We start from the raw sequence: 26987 nt of genomic DNA on the forward strand, positions 1-26987 counted from the left end.
TGTCCCCTATTTTGTGTTTTTCTACAGAAATACTTATATCAAGATCAGATTTTATTCTCAATACAATGAAAGGCTTATCATGTTTGCTAATAAAACATACTTTTATAAAGCTATGATTATCAAGATATTGAAGATTAAAAAATTGACATCACCACCATTTTAGAATTAGTAAATATGATTACAAAATAGATGATAATTTTTTATTTATTAATTAGAGAAAGTTGCTTAAACATATCTACCCTGTACAAATGTTTACATATTTTTGTCCAAAGAAGAGATGGGATGGACAAAAAGTGGTAGATCCAGAAATTAATGAATTAGATACAGCAGAAAGATGACCATTATGAAAGAAATAGAAGAAAAATAATACAAATGGTTTGGTTATGACTAAAAAGAGACAGAAAGAGAAAGAATAAACCAAGGTCAGAATGGAAAAGATACATTTCAAGGTCAAAAAAGAGCATAGTGGCCATGATGAAAATAAAGATTGAAAATTAGATAAATATTAAAATGATTCCTCAATCCAATCTTTAGATAAAATTTTTTTTTAGCAAACAGAAAATGGATGGCAGAAGAAAAACGAAGGGGAAATTACCATTTTTTTATAGAACTTTTTTTGTTCATTTTGAAATGTAGAGGCAAAAAAATGAATAGCCAGATACACGTTTTTGTTACACATTCCACATTTTAAGTGGGCATTTTCAGTGAAATATTACCTTCAGATAAAAAGCAGCATCAAAAAAACTTCCTTATTTTTGTGTCATATACTCAGCATAACTGTTGTTTTATGGGTGGAGCAAAATGTTAGTTCTTATGTCTAATTTTGTTAATGCATTATAAATTTTAGATATCACATTTATAGTCTTTCATCATATAGTATGTAATCAGATTTAGAAAATGTAATATATTTTGTATTGTAATTTTGCATGACCTGGTACATTTTTTAGGTTATATTTGTTTATTAGATTTTATCATTTATTCTCATCGGTTCATATTTTAATTTATTACTTTTATTTGTGTAATTTATTACACAAATTAATTAATTTATTACTTTTTCTTTAGTGCAGTGTCTTTTTATTTTATGCACTGCTTGCTCGGTTATGATTTTTCATGTATGTACGTCTTGTGTATGTGTTATGTAGTGACCCAAGCATCAGTACAGAATAAGGAAAATTTGAATGCAGCTGCTTCCAGATCAAGTACAGAAGCGACTGGCACTAGTCATTCTGAATCGACCTCTAATAAAACATCTGGTACATCTAATATTATCAGTAATGATATCGTTAATAGCAGTGTAACTAATATTAGTGCTGGTAAAGTGCCTGATAGCCCTTTACATGAATTTATTTCTGATACTTTTACGGCAAGTAAACAAGATTTATTAGAAGTTGAACAGAATATGAAGAAACTTGGAATAACTGATGATGCTCAATCAAGATCAGCTAAAAATGGTTTGTATACGGTTAACTTTTTTATATTTTTTTTAATTTATTTATTTTCAGTCATTTATTTACTGAAAAATCATTTGTAAGTATCATTTTAAGTTTTCCTCTGAACATATTAACTATTTTACAGGTCGTAAATATCCATTTATTTTATCTAAGAATTTGCAATACTAAGAAAAATTAGCGAAGTCCAAGTATAGCGCAGGCTACACTTTGTATTTAAATCCTTTTGCAGTATTCTTTTTATTTCAATGAATGAATCGATCAGTCAATATTTACTCCCTCAAAATAATATATTTACAGTGGTAGTACATAAATATATTTAAAATATACATATCAATCGCTTTACAAACTGAATTATGCAAGTATAATAATTTCAATTAGGGATCACTAGCAGAAGAGAACTTGAATGCTAGTGATGGTGCTATTGAGTGAATATAATTACAATCATTTTGTAGTTACCACTCACAGTAAAACAATTGTAAATTAAACATAATATTGATTGTAAATTTAGACAACATAAAAATTTTCACACAACAATAAAATCATGAGTTCAAAATAGATATAGATTGAATAACTGCAGCGCTATCAAGATAAATTTACAAAATTTATTTTGAAATAAATTTTATCCAATATCTATTCAGTTATTTTCCTAAGTTTAAAGTTACTTAACCTCAAAAATGTAAATTCAATATGTATCCGGTGTACTAGTTTGTGACATGCACAATGAAACTGGTCTCCTACATGTAATCATGTAAACCCTCAAAACATTGAAATACACATCACATCATAAATAATATGTTAAATTTTTGTATAAAATTCTTTTTTGTTTAGATTAATATAGTTGGTTAAATTCTTTACATAAGTTAGTCTTATTATTAGGACACCCATTTCCTTAAAAATTTACTTGCTAGACTATTGATTACACTTAACCAAGGCTGCTTTAAGAATATATTTTTGTATAGTAAAAAGTTTATTTACCGAGTATCAAATGCCCCATTCCAAATTTCTATGGAATAATTTAGCAAAGAATGAGCATATGCATAGTACATTTATTTATTTAGCATATGGCACTAAAACATAACACTAATTACAGTCAAAATTACAAACAAAGATTTAACAAACTAATATATGCTACTGATTCTGGAGTCGCCATCAGGAAATCTTCAGGATACCCTTTATACGCTGTCCTAAGGCAAACTTCTGTGATGTGTCTGACAGTTTGATTTTCACCACACTCACAAAGGGGCTTCTGTGTTTTACCCCATTTATACGTAGTACATTGATTTAATGATACAAAAAGATCTGATTTTATTGTTCAAAACTGATAAAATAAGTGTCTTTTTTGTTACTTAAAAATTTGACACGAGTTTGCTATTTCAGACATGGCATCCAGATATTTTACTGTTGTAGCTTTTATTATTAATTAAGAACTGCAATTACTTATAGTATCATGAACCACCTCACAAGATGTGTAAATTCTGATCTAACTGTTATCTAATATTCATACTGGCCAGCAGCATTTGTAGAAAACTTTATATATTTGGTTTTATCCTGGTTTAAAATACATTATGTTTGAACTAACTTCCAGTTTATCTCTTTATAATCGTTTGTTCATTTTGATTAATTTTATTTTAATTTTCAGTGTAATGTAAATTTTTTTATTTAAGTGAAGGTATAGTGAATTTCTTTTTTTGAAGAAGTACTATCATTGTAATAAACATCGTTATTGTTTGTATTTATAGGTTATTTTATTTTATGATATCTTTTACTTTTTACTGTCTGTTTTTATCATTATATCATCGCAGTTCAGCATTGGTGTATCAAAGGCTTCACTTTCTTTCCATTCTGGAGTAACTTCTTTATTTTCATCATGGTCACTGTTCTTTTCTTAATCTACCTTGAAATGTCATTTTTCTGTCATATTTTTGGTTTTCTCTTTCTCTTTCTTTCTCTTTTTAGTACATAAACAAATCATTTTGAGTTATTTTTCTTCTATTTCTTTCATTATGTTTATCTTCCTGCTGCATCTAATTCATTAATTTCTGGATCTAGCTCTTTTGCCCATACAATTGGAATCTTTAGTCATCTCATCTCTTTTGCTACATTGCTTTATTGGTATATTCTTACCGATTATCCAGTTTTATTACTGTATAGTAATGTTAAGCAGTATAACATAAGGGAAAGTCAGAAGTAAAGAGATTTATATTTCTAATCCAATCTCTTATCTTGCAACACCAACTTCTATTGTAAATCATTACCTCATAGAGCTGTTTGTGGTTGTGATAAATTTCAATTTAAAATGAATGCTCCCCTTGTCCAATATCACTAAGGAAAAAATACTGACAGCGATATATTATCTCAATATGGGAGTGAAACTAGCTGAGGTTATTTATAGAATGCTACAGCAATTAGTGGAATTTATACAGCAATTTATAGAGTTTGAGTGGAATAAAAATCTACATAAGGATAGATCACTTTAAAGAAGGTAGGATTTCTCTCTGCGATGAACAACAGAAATTTATGCTTGCGGTCAAAGAATAGTGTCTATATCAATGCAATTATCCAAGTGATTCACAATTAACAATGAGTAAAGTTGATAAGTTGTAAGCTAGTTAAATGTTAGGCTGTGGCCTGGCATTTTTAATCCATTGTTCTTTAAACTTTTGAGAAGTTTGCCTTCTTTGGTTTCCATGTCAATTAACAGGACTTCTACAAAAACAATTATCTGAAAATTTCCCAGAAGCTTTTGAAATATTATAAAGATGGTTAGACTGATGTGAATTAACATTTGGTAAGATATGGGCTTAAAGCTCGGACCTGAAAGTAAGCAACAAAGTTTAGTTTCTGAACACCCTTCATCTCCTACAGCAAAAATTCAAAATTCACATGTCTGCGGGTAGGTTGATTATGATAATATTCTGATTTATAGAAGATCCAGTTTTTATTCGCTTCACAGCTAAAGGTGAAACTGTGAATAGTGAAAGCTACTATAAGATACTGTGATCATTGAAGATAAAATTAAAGTCCAAAAGGTGCAATTTGGCTTCAGTATAGTGCTTGATCACAACAAAACAATCCTTTATCTTCATATTCTCTGCTTTACGTTGTTAGACCACCTACCGTTAAATCTCACCTGGCTTCAAGCAATTTTGATTTTTTTTGATCCACTAAAAGAAGATCTACGACAGAATAATTTCTGTTCTGAGGAAGAGCTCATAGAAGCAGTATAAAATTGGCTACGCACCAGATTGAAATATTTTTTCAGGCAGGATTTCAAAGACTTATTAAGAGATGTGCTAAATGGTAAAGAAATAATGGAAGATTAGTTGAAATATAAGCGTATTTCATTTATATATGTACAAATAAAAGTAATAGTTTTTTTAATAATAGTTTACTTTTTGAGTTACTTTTATATTTGAATATTCTCATTTTTATGTCCTTAGATATTTCTATTTTCCCAGTCATGAATTATTTTGTTCAGTATTATTCTTCATTCTTTCTTTTTCTTCTGTTGTTATAAATGTTCATACTGTCCATTTCCTCAGTGTTTTGTTCTCCACAAGGAAGTATTCTAAGTGTTACCTTATTTGTCATAAATAGTATAACAAGTTATGTGTGAAAACCCGGTATGTGTTCTTTATTTGTAGATGATTTTTCAGTTTACATGGCATCTAGAACTTTAGCTACTAATGAGAGGCCGCTCCAAAATAATAACCCGCTAAGAATTTTGGTGTAAAACAATTGGATTCACGTTTTCTCCAGAGAAAACAAAATGCATCTGCGTTTCACGCTTGAAGGTACATGTTTTTACATAAACGTGTTTTACCTCAGCTGTTTTTACATAACCGTGCACACGGATTAGATTTTTAGGATTGTGGTTTGACCATAGACTGATGTGGGTAACACATGTAAAAAAGCTGAAGGTAAAATGTCAAAAAATGCTAAACATGCTGAAAGCTTTATGTAACAATCATCGGGGAGCTGATCAAATATACATGTTGTGCTTCTACCAAGCTCTGCTCTGTTCACACTTAGACTAGCTGCATGGCTTATTTGTGTGCTCGATCCACCGCTCTCAAATACTTGATGCAATCCATCATGCTATAGGAGCATTTAATTCAAGCCCTGTGTTAAGTCTACCGGTGGAAAGTGGTGAGCCATCCCTTTGGAATAGATGAAACCGATTGATTTGCTCTTACGTATCTCATATTAAAGTGCAATGAAATCATTCAACCTTTGATGCGGTGTTCTCTAACCTGTATTGCTACCAGAAACAGCTGAGACTACTGCTTTGCTAGGCACCTCAGCTCAGCACCTTTTCGTACCACTAAGTATACAATTACCTCAGTCTGTTGTTCCATGTTATTACCCCCATTAGAGCCTTCTCTTGTTAATTACTACTTTAGTCTTTTATCTATCGTAAGAACACAAATCTGGTTATATTATGAGATAATTAGTCCAAAATTCTGACACATACTTGTCTGTTCAGATTCCATGAGTGCTGTACAGGCAATTGGAGATGTGTACTTCAGACGAGGAGTACATGAACATCGACATGGAATTTTTTTTGACATACAGTCTGTTATCTCTGAAATGACTCTGGATTAAACAACTGTGAGCTTCTGCTGGATCCCCAGCCATATTGGAATTTCAGGCAACGAGCACACTGATAGTGCGGCAAAAGAGGCTTGTTTCCATCCTCCTTTCACCAATTATGTTGTTTCCAATAATCTTGTCTGTTTTCCGAAGAGGGTGATCCGTGATGAGTGACAAACTGAATGGAGTACTACCTTCAACAATAAACTTCATCCTGTTAAGAATACTGTATCACTGTTGAGCTCCTCATTCAGGAATGATCGTAAAGAGTATGTTATTATTTGCTGTTTGCATATAGGGCACGCTAGGCTAACTCATGAATATCTCATGACTCAGACTGATGCATCCATTTGTATTTGCTGCGACTACCAACTAACACACCACATCCTTGTGGACTGTCTGTTATATGTCATTGTGTCGAAATTTTAAACCAGGGGCTTACTTCCAAAATATGTTAGGAAACAATGAGACAATGTTATCAAATGTTTTACGATTTCTTAGGGCTGTCCGTTTATATTCAAATATATATTTTTTTACTAATGTATATTTCAGCTATTTACACCATTTGGTCATAGTAGATGGTAATTTTATTGTTTTCATTTAGATTATTAATGTGGTTTTATCTGTTTTTAGCGTACATCATAGGTGCTTTCTATTTATTTTTTGTATTTTTGTTTTTTCTTTCTGCGTCTTGAATATATAATAATGGACGTAACTCCAAGAAAGCATTCAAAAATTGTTTTTGTTTCTAAGCATACCAGTCTGATACAATAAAAAATAGCTTCTGAGTGTGGTGTTGGACTAGGGGCAGTGAATGATTTTAAAACAGTATAAAGGAACTAGTTTTGTTTCACCTCAAAGGAAAGGCAAATGTGGCCGTAAAAGAAAAACTACCACAGGATCCATTATTAGTAAGAAAAAGTAAACTTGGTCCAAAATTATCTACTGTGGACTTAAATTGAGAATTAACAACCAGTGTTACAGATTACGCATGACAATTGTTAGTCATGAGATTCTTGCAACAGGACAGAAAACTTGTTGGTTCACTAACAAGCAGTATTTAACACCAGTAGTATTAAAAAAGGCTATTGTGGGCCAAAGCAGACTGGAAAAATATTTTGTTTTCTGATGAGTCACATTCTTATGTTTAGGGGCAAACAGTTTCTTACGTTAGAAAAGCATCAGATGAGAATACATCACTGCGCTCATATCCAACAATCAGTTCAACATTCCCAAAGAAAAAATGTTTTGGGGTTTCACATTTGTTGGCCCTTCTTCATTACTTCCAGTAGATCATAACTGGTAGCGTCTCGGCCTTTCATCCGGAGGTCCTGGGTTCTGCCATGCCTGACCAGGAGGTCAGGCATGGCATTTTTCACACATGCTACAAAACACTCATCTCATCCTCTGTGGAAAGAATTGCTTGACTGCGGACCCGGAGGTTAAATAAACAAAAAAAAAAAAGTAGATCGTACATTATAAAGTGATGGATATATCAAGATTCTGAAGGAAAGGGTTGTGACACAACTTCAAAACAAATTCCCACAAGACAGTGGAGTTTTCAAACAATCAAACAAGATTTGATGCCATGCCATACTGCTAAAAATGTTAAAAAATTTTTCAAACAACGAAACATTAAGTGCTCCTGTGGCCAGGCAACTCCCCAGACTTAAATCTAGTTGAAAATCTTTGGACAATAGTCAAAAAGCGACTCTCAAAAATGAATTATACCACAAAATTTGATCTCATTAAAGCAGTAATATCAGTATGGTGTCGTGATAAAGAAATTAAAAAAAAGTGCAGTACACTTATTGAATCTATTCCAAATCGTGTACGTGAAGTGATTAAGAATAAAGAACATATTAATTACTAGATCTTCACAAATTGTAGTTTTGATTTTTTTTCTCATAAAGTTAATTTTTATTAAATGACTTATGTGTTGCATTAATTTACGCTCTAGTGTGTATGTATATATATATATATATATAACATTATGGTCAATTCTTCTCTTTATATTATCAAAATTATTTATGTTTTTCGTAGTCACTGCATATAATTTATTAATAATCTCTAGCAACGATGTTCTGAGGTTATTTTCCACTGTATAATTCAAGTGCTGTAATTCAACTGATCACATTCTCATGCAGCTCAGTCTCCTCGCTTCTCTAAATCTCTTCATACTGTCACAGATGTGACCTTATGTTAGTGTATTTATCAGTGGTATTACCATGTTTTAATTTTCTCTTTGTCAATTAATTATACACTTTTATTATTTAACAGCCTGTTTCTAAAAATATGTTGTCCTATGAAGATTGCATTCATCGTAAATGATAATCCATGAGTGGTAATTTTATGATAGTCTGAATGTTACTGGAACATCTAGTGGAATATTAGTTAATATTATATTTATCATACATAAATATAGCTTTGTCACTATGTAGTTTTCACCAAAAGAGAGTACATTGTTAATAGAAAGACAATGAAAAATACCAGCTAAGAGTTGAAACCAAATGACAGGTTTCATTTTTTAAACCAGTATGTCTAGGCCATATTCTGCTGATATTCAAACATATTCTGCTGATGGAAAAACAAATAATTAGTTGTTGTGATATTATACTATTAGAAGCTTGCGGGATCAATGGGATTTACTATTGGAGGTAAAAACTGCAAATATAAACATCTATCCTTAAAAAGATTTATTATCAAACCAAATTACATGTTTACAGCAAATAATATATAAAGTCTGTTCAGAAAATAACCAAACATTTTTAATTACACGCCAACGAAGATATTTATTGATATTTTGTTGGCAGCATTCTGTTCTGCATAACTTCATCTGTAACCACATGTTCTTAGATTGTTGAAATCTTGTTTAGTTTTTGTGTTATTGTTATTTGAGTACAATGTGTTTAAGTATTAGTAGCGATTTTTTGATGATTGAACTTTTGTCTTGATGTCGTAGCCATAAACCTGGCCTTCATCTCCCAGTATGATCCTTTGCGTGAATGTTTCATCGTCATCAGCTTGTTGAAGAAGTTGCCAATAAACGTCCACTTGATATTCCTTCAGTTGTTCAGTCATCAAGCGAGGAACAAACTTTGCTGCAACTTGATGCATGTTCAATTTTCCAGTCAAAATGTCACGGCATGATCCGATTGAAATGTTAACCCCTTCTGTAAGTTCTCTGACAGTCAGTCGACGATTTGCACACACCAGATTGTTCATTTTCTGAATACAGGTGTCATCGGTTGAAGTCAAAGGCCTTCTTGGTTGAGGGTCATCTTCAGTCAACTGACAACCACTTTTAAATCATGAAAACCATTCGTAACATTGCATATGATCCAGAGCATAATCTCCATAAGCTTATTTCAAAATTTGAAAGTTTTCTCCAGTTTCACACAAAATTTTATGTTGTATCGTTACTCTTGAAAATCGCAGATTACAAAAATCGCTGCTAACACTTTAAAACATGTCACACTCAAATAACAATAACAATAAAACTAAACGAAATATCAACAATCCAAGAACATGTGGTTACAGAGAAGGTTATGCAGAACATGCTGCTAACTGATCATCACTAAATATCTCTGTTGGCGTGTTCAATTATCTTCCAAACAGACCTCGTATATTGTAATTAGGAAATTCATATGATTGAAAGTTTGCTGCCATTAATTTTTTCCCCTTATCAGAATGGTTTATTATTATTTTGCACTTTTGTGTGCGTGCGCGTGTGTGTGGAAATGCAAGTGTTGATATATTTACACATGTACAGTATTCATATTATATATTTAAAATATATATATATATATATATAATGTATGAGTATTGAAATAGCTATTTTAAAGTGATGTGAGTAGTATATTAGTATATATTTCAAGAACTTCTATTGTCTATTTAAACGTGAAATAACTAACCACCTTAATGTGTTACCAAAATTGGCATATTTTATTATGAGTATAAATAATTACATTATGTTCAGCTAAATCGTACCAGACATCTTTCTTGTAGTAGAGAGAAATAATGCAACATGTTTCATTTTGGTAGAGTATGAAAGTACTGGATGACCCTGTGGTGATTATTAATATTTGACTTCTGTTAGCAATTTTTTCTAATCAAAATAAGTAATTGTACAAAATATTGTAATACAGATAAATTTTGAGAAAGATCACAGTATATGTATTGTATTAGACCCTTTCAGCTCATCAATCAGGTACTGTATATAGCACCTATTATGACTATTATTATTAATTTAGTTAGCAGTTAGTTAAATTTTTTTAGCCAAAATTAATTATAGTTTGCTAACTAATCTTTTATAAAGATTATGTACAGTACAGACCAAGATACGTTGAGTTTTACATAAGAAACTACTGTTTATATTATCACCAAGCAGCCAACTATAATAGCCACCAGATAAACAAACAGCACTATTCAAAATGTACTATAATTATCTTAAAATTTATATTAACTAATTAAAAAAGTTAATTTATTAGTATCAAAAATAACTAAAAAAGAGAACAGAGTTGAAGAAAGTTTTTGAGTTGTAATAGTGGGGAACAAAAACCTAAGTCCATGATCTGCTGCCTGACTCAATAATAATCGTTTAAAGGATGACGATTTAAAGATTTAAATTCCCTCTTGAAAAATGACAGTATGACACATCATACCGCATAACCTATCAGAGTTGCTTTATACCACCTATCCAATTTTTTATATAGCTGTGACACTGTAATAAATCTTAAGTAAAAGCAGCACCAGTTGAATATTTTTTTCTCTGAGAGAATTACATTCACTACGCTGCTAGTCCGTGCGGTGAACAAATTGAGGGTGCCACTTACAGGACTGAATATCACTTGAATTTCAATAGGCTAACTAGCATATTGGCAAGCAACAGTATATACAGTTCCATGAAAAAGGCAGCAGGAAACTTCTTAATCTTCATAATTCCAAGAACTCCATCAGGGATGCTTGTTATTTTTGAAAGTCACTATGGTACATTATGGTCAAAATCTCTTCTACTAATTAAATTAAAAGAGTACTAAGTACAAATTAAATTAAAAAACACACGATCTCATGAGATTTTTTAAAGATGTACATTCTGAATACATTAAATAAATAAATAACAATCAATACAGTGTAAGTAATAAATACTTTAAATTGTATAATTTGAAGCCAGCATGCATTTTTTGGTGGTAAAATATAGATGAAACGAAAGCAGTAATAATGAAGAACAATGATTTTAATGTGAATGGAATATTGTTACAGGAAAGTGTTAAAAACACGATGAATTCATAAAGTTTTAAGAGACCATACTTTAAGATACACTGAAAAAGAGAACTCTGAGGCAGATCGTGTAAAAAAGAATTGAGCTCAACCTGTCATATGTTAAGCGCTCAGATTTTATTAATTTTGATAATTTAATGAGATTTATAAGATGAAAATTAAAGGGAAAGATGGCTTTAAAGTATAAACAGATAAATCATGATTTAAAATAATAGAAATTCTGAGGTCAAACTGTCATTGTGAAAAAAACATTTTAAAGAAATCACTAATAATAAAAAACTAAAAGTATTATTAACTAATAAAAGAATAAGAAAATTATTATTATTAAAGAATGAATATCTTCTGCATGTACTACATTTATAGCATTCATAAATTTACAGAATAATACACATGAAACAAAATAATATATTTAAAATAAACAGATAAAAATCAATAAAAAAAAACATAAGAGTAAACTTTTACAATTCTACAGAAAGAAATGTTCATTACAAATAACCACAACGAATAAAAACAGAATGTCTTAAAAAAAAGCATTTGATAATAAACAACACAATATATCAATAACAAACAAATTAACATAACATACATACATAAACATTACATTACAGACCTTTTAACCGATTACTGAATGTCCGTTTTATGTATCAGGTAATATGAACCGGTTATCAAATTATAGTAACCCGCATTTAAGTAACCCCTATCTATAAAATACATAAATAATTTGGTCGTTGTAGGATTGCTTCTATAACATAGAATTTTTTTTTTAATTTTTGTTACTTATGTATACTAAATAAAACCAAAAAATGCAGAACATGAAGTAATTAAATGCTTTTAAAATTGCGTATGCCTTTAATTAATTATGAAATTAATATTCTTAATACATGTGATTTTACTTTTTATTGCTACTGCTGTAAAAGAATGTATTCATCTCTTAGGTGTAGATTTACTGACTATTTGCATTATGAAATGAATTAATCATCTTCTGTTTCATGTAAATATCACTTATGATTTAAAATAAAAATTACATGCATCTCATTTAAATTAAATTTCTGCAATAACCTGATTACAGACAATCTGTTAAATTACAACGATCCTATTCTATTTCTTTATGTAGAATATTCAATTAATATTTATTTACAGATTCAGAGGTATTACTCAAAATCTTTACAGTTGAAATTATAATCGAGTAGAATTAATTATTTATACAATTAATTATTCATTCTCTACTTTTTCACTCGTTCCACGCTTTGAATTACGGTCAATTTCTTATACTAAAAGTAACCATAGATGTTGGTAATAGCTGTTGTTAATTTCATGGCATGCTTAGTTTTTTTTTTATTCGTTTTTTTTCTAATGAGAAAGAATGGATGGATTTGTTAATATTTTATTTTTTAAGGTTGTTATATATTATGATGGAAATTGATTGATATGACTTTAATTTACTGTTTTATATATAATTAGTTAATGTGAAAGTACTTATAAAAAAAGGGGTATATTGGTAGAATAAGGGTCTGTAAAGTTACAATAAGAATAAAGTATAGGTGGTGGTATGTTTTGTCCTGCCACAAAAGCAGAGAGTGTTGATGAATAATCTTTGGGCAAGTCTACCAGACCTGCCCTGATGCATTTAGTAAAATATTACAATCATTTTCACTTCTAGATTAACACATTTAGTGGCAAATTTTACTCTAGATGCATCGTAAAGAGCAGACCAGCATTCAAAATCATAGCGAAGCGATCGTAAAATTGGCAACCGACATGTTAATGAAGGTAATATAATGTATAATTAGTACATTAATACATTAATTCCAGCACCTGTCTGATATTATATCCTTATTGTCCATTGTATCTGTTTTTTTGTCATCCATGTTAAATTATTAGTAAATGGTTAACCTTTTTAAATCATTTTATGGCATTAATAAAGGGATGTATACATTATGGATGATTTATTACCAAATATTACAGTTGGTAATTCATATATAATAGTAATATGTAACAATTTGACAAATAATCGCATAATACAATAGAAAAAACTATTTAAATGTTTATTCAAACTTAGAGTATCTATCTATCTCCAACCTAATCTACATAATATAACCTCTGCTGTGGAGCAGTAGTACCTTTCATTTAGAAGATTCTGTTGCATTAGTCATTCTTAATATTTTTCATACACTACAAAATTAATTTTTTAACATTGACAAAAAAACTGCAGATAGATTTTGCAAGTAGTACTATACAAAATATTAGTATAATTAATTATTGATTTTCTTTTATTTATTTGTAAACCGGGTTTTATAACAAATAAATTAATAATGGAGTATTCTCATCGATTTATAAAACTCACAGTACAGACATATGCTGTTCATGTTATTCTTTTAAAGCTTGTCATCGCTCATTCAAGGATAAATTTAAAACATGTTTCCACATTTAAATAGTTTGTAACTGTATATTTATCTGTTATTTATGTGTTGAAATATCAAAATCATTATTAGTATAATTATTATACAAAGAGTAATTATCCATTAAGTTGATAGTTTATCTTTGCTGTTTGCATGTTTGTCTCTGTGTAGTAATTTTCAGTCATACTATATTAATATTTGAACAAAATTTACTGTCACAAAATTTGGCACTAATGAATAATATGTAAAATTTCTTGAGTTTTTCTGTAACAGTAGAATAATGTAATAATACTATTATTACTTGTTTATAATTTATTTTTATTTCCCTTTTTTTGTATTAATTTTAATGTAAGTTGTTAAATAAATGTTTGTTAAAATTTCTATTAACAGTGGTTAAGACATATAGATGTAAAATAAGTGTTTTTGAACATATACATGTAAATGAATTATATATATATATATATATTATAAAATGGTATTTATTATTAGTTTTATAATATATATTAGGTGAACAATAAATAATTGTAAATTATAATAATAATAAGCTGAATTGATATCATGCATTTACAGTATCCTGCAATTTATACACTTGTACAGTTTTAATGATTTTAATTCAGTGTATCAAAGTTATAAATATATTCCCATTTTTTAATTTTAATTTCACTTTTTATTTTGTTTTAAATTGTGTTATTTAAAATTGCTTGAATTCATTATATTTTGTTTTTTTTTTATTATTGGTAGTGGTAAATAGACAGACCTCTTTGCACATTTAATTTCATTGGATTTTAATGTTCATACAGTAAAAATATAATTCTCTATTTGTGAGTAAGCATTATAGCCTGCGAAAATGTTCATTATTGATATCGCATATGAAAAATAGTATTTTCATTGATATTAGTAGTTGAAATAATAAAAGAAATACATTATGTCAAAAAATAAGGTGTCTTGCATATATATTTAAATGGAAATGAAAATAAATAGTTAATTTAACCACCTAAATGCTCCTATTCGCTAAGGTATTTAATGAATATCAGATAACTAATATAAAAAAGAGAAAACTTAACATCCATTTAAAATAATAAAAAAAGTATGAGAAATAAAGTTTAAAGAGAAAGTGTATTATTTCAGGGCTCTCACTTGAAATGAAGCTTTTTCTGTATATTAAGTGCAGTATGTTTCTGCACATTAATCTCTGTTCCATTATTTATTTCAGCAGATAACTTAATGAACTTAGAATTTTCTATTATGAATTAGAAAATTGGCCTAAAAAATACAGCCCTTCTCCATCTCATAAAATTTGCATTCAGTCAAGATAATAATTGTCTTTTGTATATTTCTACCTTAATAGTAAATATGTAATATTTTAAAGTAAAATTACTTAATTCTGAGAGAGAAATAAAATGTATTATTAATTTTCAAATTGGTGAATATTTAATCTTTTTTTTTAAATAGACATCTACTTTTTTGTAGTTTTATATTTTAATAAATATTAATAATTAAATAAATAAACAACTTTTGTCATGAAATTGTTTTATTTAGTCTATAATTTTAAAGGTACTTAATAAATTTCAAGATATTACTTTAAAGATTAATTGTTAATAATGAGAGTTATGTAATATAAATACAAATAATAGTAATACATTTTTTTTCTTTTTAATTTGTTATTAATATTATTTTATAACAAGGTTTTTATACAAAAATATTTTGATATTATATTTAATTGTATTGTATTTTATTGTATTGTAATAATTTTATGTATTATATTTTTCTTATGCTTTTTAAAATACTTACTCTGAAATATGATAATTTATGAAAAAACAAATTAAGACAAAAAGTGATTTTATTTTTCTATTGAATAAAAATATAAATAAAATGCAATTTTAGTGCTAATATTAGTGTAAGGTATGAAAATTATGATAATATGTTATGCTGTTTTAGTTTTATAAAAAAATTAAATTTGAATCTCAAAAACGACTGCACGATTTAAATTATTTTTATAAAAACTATAATTTCAGGATTTCTGTCAGAATATAAAAAATTACATTATGCAGATTTAAATATGGTATGCATTCATAGATTCTATCGGAGTAACTTAATACTGAAACAAGTATCTCACTACAATCGCTTGGGATGGCATCGCTTTATTAGTTGAATGCTGGGTAACATATTAAAAAAATTCACAAAAATTAATTTTATAAGATAATGGTTGCTCTAAAATTAAAGCTAGATTCAGGAAATATGTGAAATTTTAATGAAGGTTAAAGGTCTGTTCAGCTTAGATTAGTTACAGAACAATGATAAAACTTTTTTTTTTTTTGTCTTCAGTCATTTGACTGGTTTGATGCAGCTCTCCAAGATTCCCTATCTAGTGCTAGTCGTTTCATTTCAGTATACCCTCTACATCCTACATCCCCAACAATTTGTTTTACATACTCCAAACGTGGCCTGCCTACACAATTTTTCCCTTCTACCTGTCCTTCCAATATTAAAGCGACTATTCCAGGATGCCTTAGTATGTGGCCTATAAGTCTGTTTCTTCTTTTAACTATATTTTTCCAAATGCTACTTTCTTCATCTATTTGCCGCAATACCTCTTCATTTGTCACTTTATCCACCCATCTGATTTTTAACATTCTCCTATAGCACCACATTTCAAAAGCTTCTAATCTTTTCTTCTCAGATACTCCGATTGTCCAAGTTTCACTTCCATATAAAGCGACACTCCAAACATACACTTTCAAAAATCTTTTCCTGACATTTAAATTCATTTTTGATGTAAACAAATTATATTTCTTACTGAAGGCTCGTTTAGCTTGTGCTATTCGGCATTTTATATCGCTCCTGCTTCGTCCATCTTTAGTAATTTTACTTCCCAAATAACAAAATTCTTCTACCTCCATAATCTTTTCTCCTCCTATTTTCACATTCAGTGGTCCATCTTTGTTATTTCTACTACATTTCATTACTTTTGTTTTATTCTTGTTTATTTTCATGCGATAGTTTTTGCGTAGGACTTCATCTATGCCGTTCATTGTTTCTTCTAAATCCTTTTTACTCTCGGCTAGAATTACTATATCATCAGCAAATCGTAGCATCTTTATCTTTTCACCTTGTACTGTTACTCCGAATCTAAATTGTTCTTTAACATCATTAACTGCTAGTTCCATGTAAAGATTAAAAAGTAACGGCGATAGGGAACATCCTTGTCGGACTCCCTTTCTTATTAGGGCTTCTTTCTTATGTTCTTCAATTGTTATTGTTGCTGTTTGGTTCCTGTACATGTTAGCAATTGTTCTTCTATCTCTGTATTTGAACCCTAATTTTTTTAAAATGCTGAACATTTTATTCCAGTCTACGTTATCGAAAGCCTTTTCTAGGTCTATAAACGCCAAGTATGTTGGTTTGTTTTTCTTTAATCTTCCTTCTACTATTAATCTGAGGCCTAAAATTGCTTCCCTTGTCCCTATACTTTTCCTGAAACCAAATTGGTCTTCTCCTAACACTTCTTCCACTCTCCTCTCAATTCTTCTGTATAAAATTCTAGTTAAGATTTTTGATGCATGACTAGTTAAACTAATTGTTCTGTATTCTTCACATTTATCTGCCCCTGCTTTCTTTGGTATCATAACTATAACACTTTTTTTGAAGTCTGATGGAAATTCCCCATTTTCATAAATATTACACACCAGTTTGTATAATCTATCAATCGCTTCCTCACCTGCACTGCGCAGTAATTCTACAGGTATTCCGTCTATTCCAGGAGCCTTTCTGCCATTTAAATCTTTTAATGCTCTCTTAAATTCAGATCTCAGTATTGTTTCTCCCATTTCATCCTCCTCAACTTCCTCTTCTTCCTCTATAACACCATTTTCTAATTCATTTCCTCCGTATAACTCTTCAATATATTCCACCCATCTATTGACTTTACCTTTCGTATTATATATTGGTGTACCATCTTTGTTTAACACATTATTACATTTTAATTTATGTACCCCAAAATTTTCCTTAACTTTCCTGTATGCTCCGTCTATTTTACCAATGTTCATTTCTCTTTCCACTTCTGAACACTTTTCTTTAATCCACTCTTCTTTCACCAGTTTGCACTTCCTGTTTATAGCATTTCTTAATTGCCGATAGTTCCTTTTACTTTCTTCATCACTAGCATTCTTATATTTTCTACGTTCATCCATCAGCTGCAATATATCATCTGAAACCCAAGGTTTTCTACCAGTTCTCTTTATTCCGCCTAAGTTTGCTTCTGCTGATTTAAGAATTTCCTTTTTAACATTCTCCCATTCTTCTTCTACATTTTCTACCTTATCTTTTTTACTCAGACCTCTTGCGATGTCCTCCTCAAAAATCTTCTTTACCTCCTCTTCCTCAAGCTTCTCTAAATTCCACCGATTCATCTGACACCTTTTCTTCAGGTTTTTAAACCCCAATCTACATTTCATTATCACCAAATTATGGTCGCTATCAATGTCTGCTCCAGGGTAAGTTTTGCAGTCAACGAGTTGATTTCTAAATCTTTGCTTAACCATGATATAATCTATCTGATACCTTGCAGTATCGCCTGGCTTTTTCCAAGTGTATATTCTTCTATTATGATTTTTAAATTGGGTGTTGGCAATTACTAAATTATACTTCGTGCAAAACTCTATAAGTCGGTCCCCTCTTTCATTCCTTTTGCCCAGCCCGTATTCACCCACTATATTTCCTTCCTTGCCTTTTCCAATGCTTGCATTCCAATCTCCAACTATTATTAAATTTTCATCTCCTTTTACGTGTTTAATTGCTTCATCAATCTCTTCGTATACACACTCTACCTCATCATCATCATGGGCGCTTGTAGGCATATAAACGTTAACAATCGTTGTCGGTTTAGGTTTTGATTTTATCCTTATTACAATGATTCTATCGCTATGCGTTTTGAAATACTCCACTCTCCTCCCTATTTTCTTGTTCATCACGAAACCTACTCCTGCCTGCCCATTATTTGACGCTGAGTTAATTACTCTAAAATCACCTGACCAAAAGTCGCCTTCCTCTTCCCACCGAACCTCACTAATTCCTACTATATCCACATTCACCCTATCCATTTCCCTTTTTAAATTTTCTAGCCTACCAACCTTTTTTAAGCTTCTAACATTCCACGCTCCGACTCGTAGAATGTTATTTTTTAATTTTCTGGTGACCCCTTCCTTAGTAGTCCCCACCCGGAGATCCGAACGGGGGACTATTTTACCTCCGGAATATTTTACCAAGGAAGGCGCCTCCATTATTGTTATGTGAAAATGCAGAGCCACATTTTCTTGGAAAAAAAAAGCAGCTGTAGTTTTCCATTGCTTTCAGCTGCGCAGTACTCAGAGGACTGAGTGATGTTGATACGGCCGTTTAAGTCGTCCTGACTCACGCCCCTAACAACTACTGAAAGAGCTGCTGCCCTCTTTCAGGAATCATTCCTTAGTCTGGCTCTCAACAGATACCTCTCCGATATGGTTGCACCTTCGGTCCAGCTACTCTGTATCCCTGAGCACTCAAGCCCCCTCACCAACGGCAAGGTCTCATGATTCATAGAGGAGGATGATAAAACTAAAAATCAAATATCTATATTCTGACTGCAAGGTTGAATACCGTAATAAGCGGATGGAATATTTACGAAAGGATATATAAGCCGTAAAGAGAAGAAGGCTGTTAGTAGGCCGCATTCAAGTAATGCATTAATTGTACAGTTGTTTATTAAATTATACATTTCCTTGAAAGAATCCTTCATCTATATATAGATATGATTTAAGCCTAATAACTGATAGTACGTATACAGTAGAAGAATATAAAATATGGCATCTGAATAAAATATTTAGTTGAATTTGAAGTCATCCACCAAAGTGACAATTATATCTTTTCTTTCCTATTTAAGGAAAGAAAAGATATAATTGTATGTAATTGTAAAGCTTTTAAGCTTTAGCAAAAAACAACATAGAATTTGCAATGGTTCTATTTAGATCTATTATAGATTAATTTCATTTGTGAATTGCCAAATTTAATTTTTAAATTTTATATACTGAAAAAGTCACCAGATCAGAAAAATTTATATGGTAGTTTATTCCTTAATTTAGAAAAAAAAGAAAGTATAGATTTTTGGTAAATGAAAAGGTAAAGAACAGTAGAAAGTTTTATTGTAATTCATATTGCAAATCAAAGTCAAGTTTATATTTATATCCCCAGTAAGAGGATTTTTTCTTAAAATAATTTTAATAAACTGAGAATTATTTCATAAATTTTTTTTTTATTTGTTCCTCTTCAGTTCTGAGCCTAGGATTTTTTAAATTATAAGTATGGCCGTGAATGACCGTAATACAGCACATGCTAAGTAAATCTGAAAAGACTTACAAGGGAAAATAAATTATTTATGGCTATAATAAAGGATACTTTAAAACCCAGTTATTATAATAAATATTGGCAATAAATATTTACTGGCCTTTTTTTTATTTTATTGAATGTAATAAAATAATTAATTAGTGTCATTTATATTTTGTAATATAATTAATAATTTATATAATATGTAATATTTAAAATAAAATATTTACATTTATATGTGTGTGCTTATAAAATGAATTTAATGATAAAAATAATTTTTTATAAAAATATTTTCTGGTGTTTTATTACATAAAATTACAATTTAAAATTATATGTATGTGAAATTTTTATATTATATATGTATAGGTGTGTATTCTCAGAAAATCTGTGTAATGCAGTCATCCTAAGATTTTATAGTCAAATCTCATTTTTTTTAAGTACAATTACCCAAAATAATGAACTTTAATTAATTGCAGGCCCCTTATATGAGCCCTTTAGGTGGTGATAATTATGCTTATATCACCAAATAAGCCTACAGTGAAAAATATAAGAAGTGCAAGAAGAATAAGCCTACAGTGTACCCCATCACTTGTACTATACAAAGCTTGTTGATTATCCAAGTTTCTTCTAGATTCAAAAAACTTATGATAGATTTTATCATATGATGTCCTGCCTGGTGACTGGTTTCTTACACCACTGCTATCTTCATTCATCCCTGTTTGCATTCTCTTCTTCCTCCTTTTACTGACCTTTCTGAACAGTTGTCAAGATTCCACTTCCTCTAACCACATTTCCTAACCGGTTTTCTTTTCTTTTGTGTACTTCCTGCATAAGTTCCCTTTCTTCTTTAATCCTGTTCATTATTTCCTCATTCCTTACTTTATCTGTTCTTCTTCCTTTCTCCATATCCACATCTCAAATAGCCTTAATCCAGTTTCTCTCTCGGAAGCAAAACATGCTTCGCCTCCATACATAGCATTTGGCTAAACTCTTGCTGAACTCTTAAGTTCATACTTTTACTACGTAGTAATTTCCTCTGGATTACTGGAGGCTTCCTTTGCCATCGCTATCCTTTTATCTGAATTGTACTCTTCAGTCTTCTATCACCATATCTGTAATTTTTTACTTTTTCTATTCATCAATTTGCCCTTACTGCCTCTTAGAGTAAACTGTAGATTTACTCTTAATTATTTTTAAATTATTCTATTGAAGTAAATTCACTGTCCTGGGACATATTTTTTACCTGTATATTAATCGGTCTTGCTAACTGTTGATATGTGGTTTTATTTAGCTCAGTCACTTCATAGTCGCACTGCTTACACATAATGAAAGAAAATCTTAAAAAATACTTGATAAAAAGTATAAACTGATCTTCAAGTGTTGTGCACATCTTCAAATCACAAAACTTTGACTTTTTTTAAAAATAAAATAAAATCTCACCGTTTTGTTGATCACTTTATTAATCATAGGATGACAATATTACCAGGCTTTGCTGTTAATATCTATCAATATTTATAATAAAATATATATCAATATCCATTGTTATATAGCGTTCTAAAAACAATTGTGTAAATGTTCAAATAATTTTTTTTTAAATTCACAGATAATATATATCTATGTGTGTATAATATAATTTTATTAGAAGATAAACATAATAGTGTTTACTGTTTGCATTTCATATCCCATATTCTACTTACCTGTATGCCCTGTACCTCCCTTTGTTATTTCCTTGTACTCTTTATATAATTATAATATGCATATATATTATGTTTAAAATTAATATTTATGCTAATTGCCTAATAAATAAATTGATTATGTTGATGAAGACGAATAATGTTATAAATTATAAAATAATACTTCATGTTGTGTCAATTGTTAATAAAAAAAAAATGCAACTTACAATAATAAGTATAATCGACTTAGAATATTAATAAATACTGTTATAAGATATAATATTTATTATTATTATTATATGTACATTGTGTGTATTGTATAAAGTGTATGAACTGTAATAATTCATTTTAATAAAAAAGCACTAATAAATATATAAATTAATCACTAATTAATTATTGGTTCTGGGAAAATGTTGAAAAAATATACTATTACAATTATATGATATTAAAATCCAAGGATTTTTTTCGTTATTCAATGGATAATGTATTAAAAAACATTTCTACAGGATTTAGAGCTTTGAAAACTAGGGATAAATATTAACTGGTTATAAAATGTATACCTTTGTGATGGAAGTGTGATTAATGCTTATTTTAAAAAAAGAATGAGATTTTTTCAAAGTTTATGAATATCCAGTCTGACGAGTACAATTTTGATGATGAGTTTTGTCCAGCATACTAAATGTTAACGCTGGAAAAAATCTTTTTTTCCTATTTTGTTTTTTAAAAAAATTATTTTGATTAAATTTCAACTTTTTGAAGTCTTAAAAAGAGCCCTTTTTAAGAGATTATATTACCCCATTGCTATGTCCCATGACCTGGAGGAATTTCTTTGTTGCACAATTAATTAAATTTTATATAAAAATAAATTTTTTATAATTTGTTGTGAAAATACTAAAATAAAATATAAAAATCTAATTTAAATTCTCTTCTAAGGGAAAACAATTATCTTTAATTTTTGAAAATTTTAACATCAACTATTGTAATATTAAATAATTAAAATCAATAAAAAAATAAGTATGTAAAAGTTAACAGGAATTACTCGTGAAATGATGTATTTTTTTATTACATTAATTTATTAATTTTAAAAGACCATGCATAGATAAAACAACAGGCTAAATAAACTCAATTTTTCCCCAAGATAATTGCTTTTGAAAAAATTATATATACTGAAACTTAACATGAAAATAAATAGCGAGTGACATGACTTATCGAATCACATGATCCAGTTGAATATGACTCATAAATGTGACATATTCAATATTAACATTGATGATGCTTTTGTTTACAGAACATCTTGCTACTTTTTTCTTATTTATTTTATGAGTTACTTATCTTCATGAATAAAATGAAAGTTTAAATGCACTTCTTCATGATATTAATAATTTATTTTAAAAACTAGTTTTATCATAAATAGCTTCTTCTATACTAAATAGTTTAGTATGGAATCTCTACATTTCAAATTAAAGTGAATAAATTACTTATTTTCTAACTGCAAATACCTAAATTTTGATAGCATTCACAAAGTTATTAATATAAATAAATAAAATAAAAATTTAAAAAAAACATATATATATATATTTAGTTAGTTACTAAAGTAACTTAACTACCTTAATGCTAGTCATAGATAATTAATGTCACTTGATACAAATTTATTTACCTTCATGTACTAAGATATACATTTCAAAGTTTGAGGAGTTGCAGTCCTTAAAAAATAAATGCTCCCAGTACCCATACCTGTTGAAAAAAATTACAAAAGCTAATTCATACAAAGACAAACTAGAACAAAAAAAAATTCTAAAAACTGAAACTAATCAGCCCTGCATATTTTGACAAATTTACATTTAAATATATTATAAGATTAATTTTATCATTTTTTACTCGTTTTACAAATGCAGATGGAAAAAACAAATACATCGACTTAATAATGAACTAATAGGGTTTATTAAATAAGAAATCATAAATAATGCCAAAAGAAGGTTCTCACAACTGGCAAAGAAACTGTAAATTCTTTTACCTTCCCGGTGTAGCATTCCATCTCAGCTTTTCATTCAGAAGATCCTGGTTATGGTTGGAATTTTTGATAAGCTACAAAATATTATTCTGGATTGTTTATTTTACAAGAAACATACAACAACAATTGTTCACTTAAACAAATCTTGTATTTGGAATGGATGGAGATTGAATTGTGTTATATGACTTAAAAAACTTACAATTTCTTTCCCATTACTACAAAAAAGAGTAGCCTATTAACCCAGAAATATAAAATAATATTGTCATTGTGAAGTTTTACTTTCGAAAAAAAACCAATAAATATCTTTTTAATGACTTACTCCAATTAAAAGTTTTGGGTCATGTTTACCATAAGATTAAGTAAGATTTCCATAGTGTAGAAAACACAGTTTCTATTCTTTATCTGGAATTACAGTAAGATATGTATGTATGAGATATATATATATTTTTTAATCAATAGTTTCCCGTGGAAAAATAAACTGATATTTTAATATGTTTTTAAATGACATGAATGAATGTTACATAGTTATTATTTATTAAATTTAAGTTAAATAAATAGAATTGAATGTAGATTTACATTGTAAAAGAACAAAAAAATATATATGTATTTATTACAAAACTTTATTATTGTGTTACGCATTATTTTGAATGAGTTATATGATAATAATATAATGTTAAGGAATTATTCAATTTATAAATTACTTATGTATATGTATATATGCATTAATATAAATAACATTGCTTTATATGGTGTGAATATTTTAAAGATATTAAGTTCAGAGGAAAGTAAAAATAATTACAAAATGAATAGTATTTTTAATGAACAGAATATTACTATTATTATTGCAATGTGTAACAATAAAATTATAACGATGAAGTTATTGTATAGTTAACATTTATCAACAAATATAATAACAATATAATAAATATCATAATAGTAGATGCTAGATTGTCATAAATAAGTTGTATTTACTTTCTTATTTATTTACATTATCTTTTTCCTTGCGGCCTCATCTACCCATTATAATCACTTTATTCTGTATTTATAAATTGTTATTTATAAATTGTTTCAAAATATTTATTACATTGTTAACACTAGTTACGATGTTGTTTTATTTCAGGTTCAAATACAGCTCAGATAGATTGAAATTTCCTTTTAATGGACATTACGTGAAAAGAGATGATTTTTGATAGACATGTGTTTTCATCGATTAGTCTACTTATACTGTTTTGTACTGAAGTACGTTACTAATAACGCTAAATAAACCTCCAGTTTTTACAATTTCCCTATAATTAGTTACAGGAAAATCTTATAACAAATTTCTAAAAACCAAATAGATTAAACTTTATTTTAATTTAAAATGAAAGTTTATATTATTTAAGAATGAATTATAATAATATTTAGTAAGGAATTAAGTTATTAATTTATTTATTTTTCGTAAAATTAGTATAGCGCTCCTCAATTTTGCACAGATTCAAATATATTGCAAGTAAATTAAATATCCATATTTTTTTTATATGGAATGTTTTAACTTTTGTCATATTAAAAAATGTTGTTTTGTAGAATCGCATAGAAAAACATAAAAAAAGACAAATCAAAATCGCTTTGAAAAAAAATGTTAAAAATATCTTTGTATACAAGAGGAAGATATAGAAATAGTAAATAAAGAATATTATTTTGGTTTGTTAGAATAGATAAATAATGTTAATAAATTAAGATTCACTTTATGAACTGAGTTTTACATAACTTTTACGATGGAACGGATGTATATTCTTAGTTACCTGTGATTTTTGTGTTTTTCATAGCAGACAGGATAATGCATTATTTATTTTTAAAACATAATAAAAGCAAAGAAATATTAACAATTTAGAAAAACTTTGAAAGGTATATGTGCTTCATGATTTTTCTTGTAAATTTTTTTACTGAATTAATTACAGGCAATGAACATGTCAAAATTTTTACATTAAGCGAGAAAAAAATTAAAAATTTTTCTTTAGCCACAGTCCAATTCTAATCAACAGCAAACCGTACTGCAGGGTTCATTCAAAAATATTTAGCAGCGACTTTAATATTAAGGAATTTGTAACTTGATCCATGGGCTTAGAAAATTTTTAAATCGATTGAAATATTACAAATTTCTAAAAACCAAATAAATTATCTATTAATTTAAATTGAAAATAAAGTATACTATTTAAAGAGTAAATTATAATTTAGTTATGAATTAAATAATTAAATTTATTTATACATTTTTATATAAGCTTTCCCAAAATCAGTTATAAATTACTCTTGTAATTGTTACATGAAATTAGTTTTGCATTCTGCTGTTTTATAATTTCATATTATTAGTCTTTTTGTTACTAAGACCGGAGGAACTTATGTACTGCTAAAAAAATTAACTTTACAAATACGTAGCTGTTTGTACTACACTACTAAAAAGTGAAATATACAATTATATAGAGGATTTTCTACCATTTTATAATCATAGTTGATATAAATTTCTATAATTCAATGAAATGTGAAGGATTATGTAATTTTCTTTTTTCAAGTTTTCAGTTTTTTATCAATTATTAACGTTCACAAAAAATAATTTTTCTTCACTTAGTTGGCTTGAAACCATTAAGAAATTATCAAATATAATGCTCACTGTAATATGAATTAACTAATTTTACTAATTTCAGATTTATACCTCGTTAAAGAATAGAAAAAAGTTTAAAACTTACAGAAAAACCTGAGCAGTATTTAACAGTTATAATTTATTTTGTTGTTACAATTATAAAATTTTAAAATATATAAATTAAGAAAATAATAATGCATTTACTTTAAAGTATTTAAATGATTTTATGAAAATTGTTAACCATAATTTTATAATAATTTTTATTTTATAATTGCATTGTAGTTTTCAAAATTTTTTTAACTATATATTTGATGTACTTACAATAACTATGCGTACCCGTTTACTTACCAATCTAATTTATCTCTGTGTACATTTAATAATTGCAATTCCTGCCCGTTAGTTATACATTTACGAAAAGTAATAAATTATTTTATTAGCTTATGATTATAAAAAAAATTCTTTATTATGTAAAATATAATTTTAAGTGTGTCAAAATATGATTAATAATGTGAATACCAACTAGATAATGAGTTATATATATTGTTAATAAAAAAATAAATATTATAAATGTACTAAATACATCATTAAAAATAAATTATTTTAAACAAA

General features: G+C 28.4%; 1 protein-coding gene across 2 annotated transcripts; it reads left to right on the plus strand.

Annotated features, from left to right (window-relative positions):
* Window positions 1–635: 635 nt before the first annotated feature.
* LOC142321332 (uncharacterized) lies at window positions 636–26987 on the plus strand. 2 transcript variants are annotated; one of them, XM_075359324.1, is made up of 3 exons: window positions 636–803; window positions 1143–1451; window positions 24885–26987. In XM_075359324.1, the coding sequence occupies exons 1-3, from the start codon at window positions 788–790 to the stop codon at window positions 24908–24910; spliced, it is 351 nt and encodes a 116-aa protein (XP_075215439.1). In that variant the 5' UTR covers window positions 636–787; the 3' UTR covers window positions 24911–26987. The 2 variants fall into 2 exon arrangements, with proteins under 2 accessions (XP_075215439.1, XP_075215438.1); XM_075359323.1 differs by lacking the exon at window positions 636–803 and having other exon boundaries at window positions 949–1451.

This window comes from Lycorma delicatula, chromosome 3 (assembly GCF_047948215.1).
Source record: "Lycorma delicatula isolate Av1 chromosome 3, ASM4794821v1, whole genome shotgun sequence".
Lineage (NCBI taxonomy): Eukaryota > Metazoa > Arthropoda > Insecta > Hemiptera > Fulgoridae > Lycorma > Lycorma delicatula.

What these genes read in the sequence shown, in the direction of transcription:
- LOC142321332 (XM_075359323.1), top strand. Translation starts at nt 1,082, where the DNA reads ATGCACTGCTTGCTCGGTTATGATTTTTCATGTATGTACGTCTTGTGT. An exon ending in ATCAAGATCAGCTAAAAATG is followed by an intron (nt 1,452 to 24,884) that starts GTTTGTATACGG and finishes GTTTTATTTCAG; the next exon opens with GTTCAAATACAGCTCAGATA.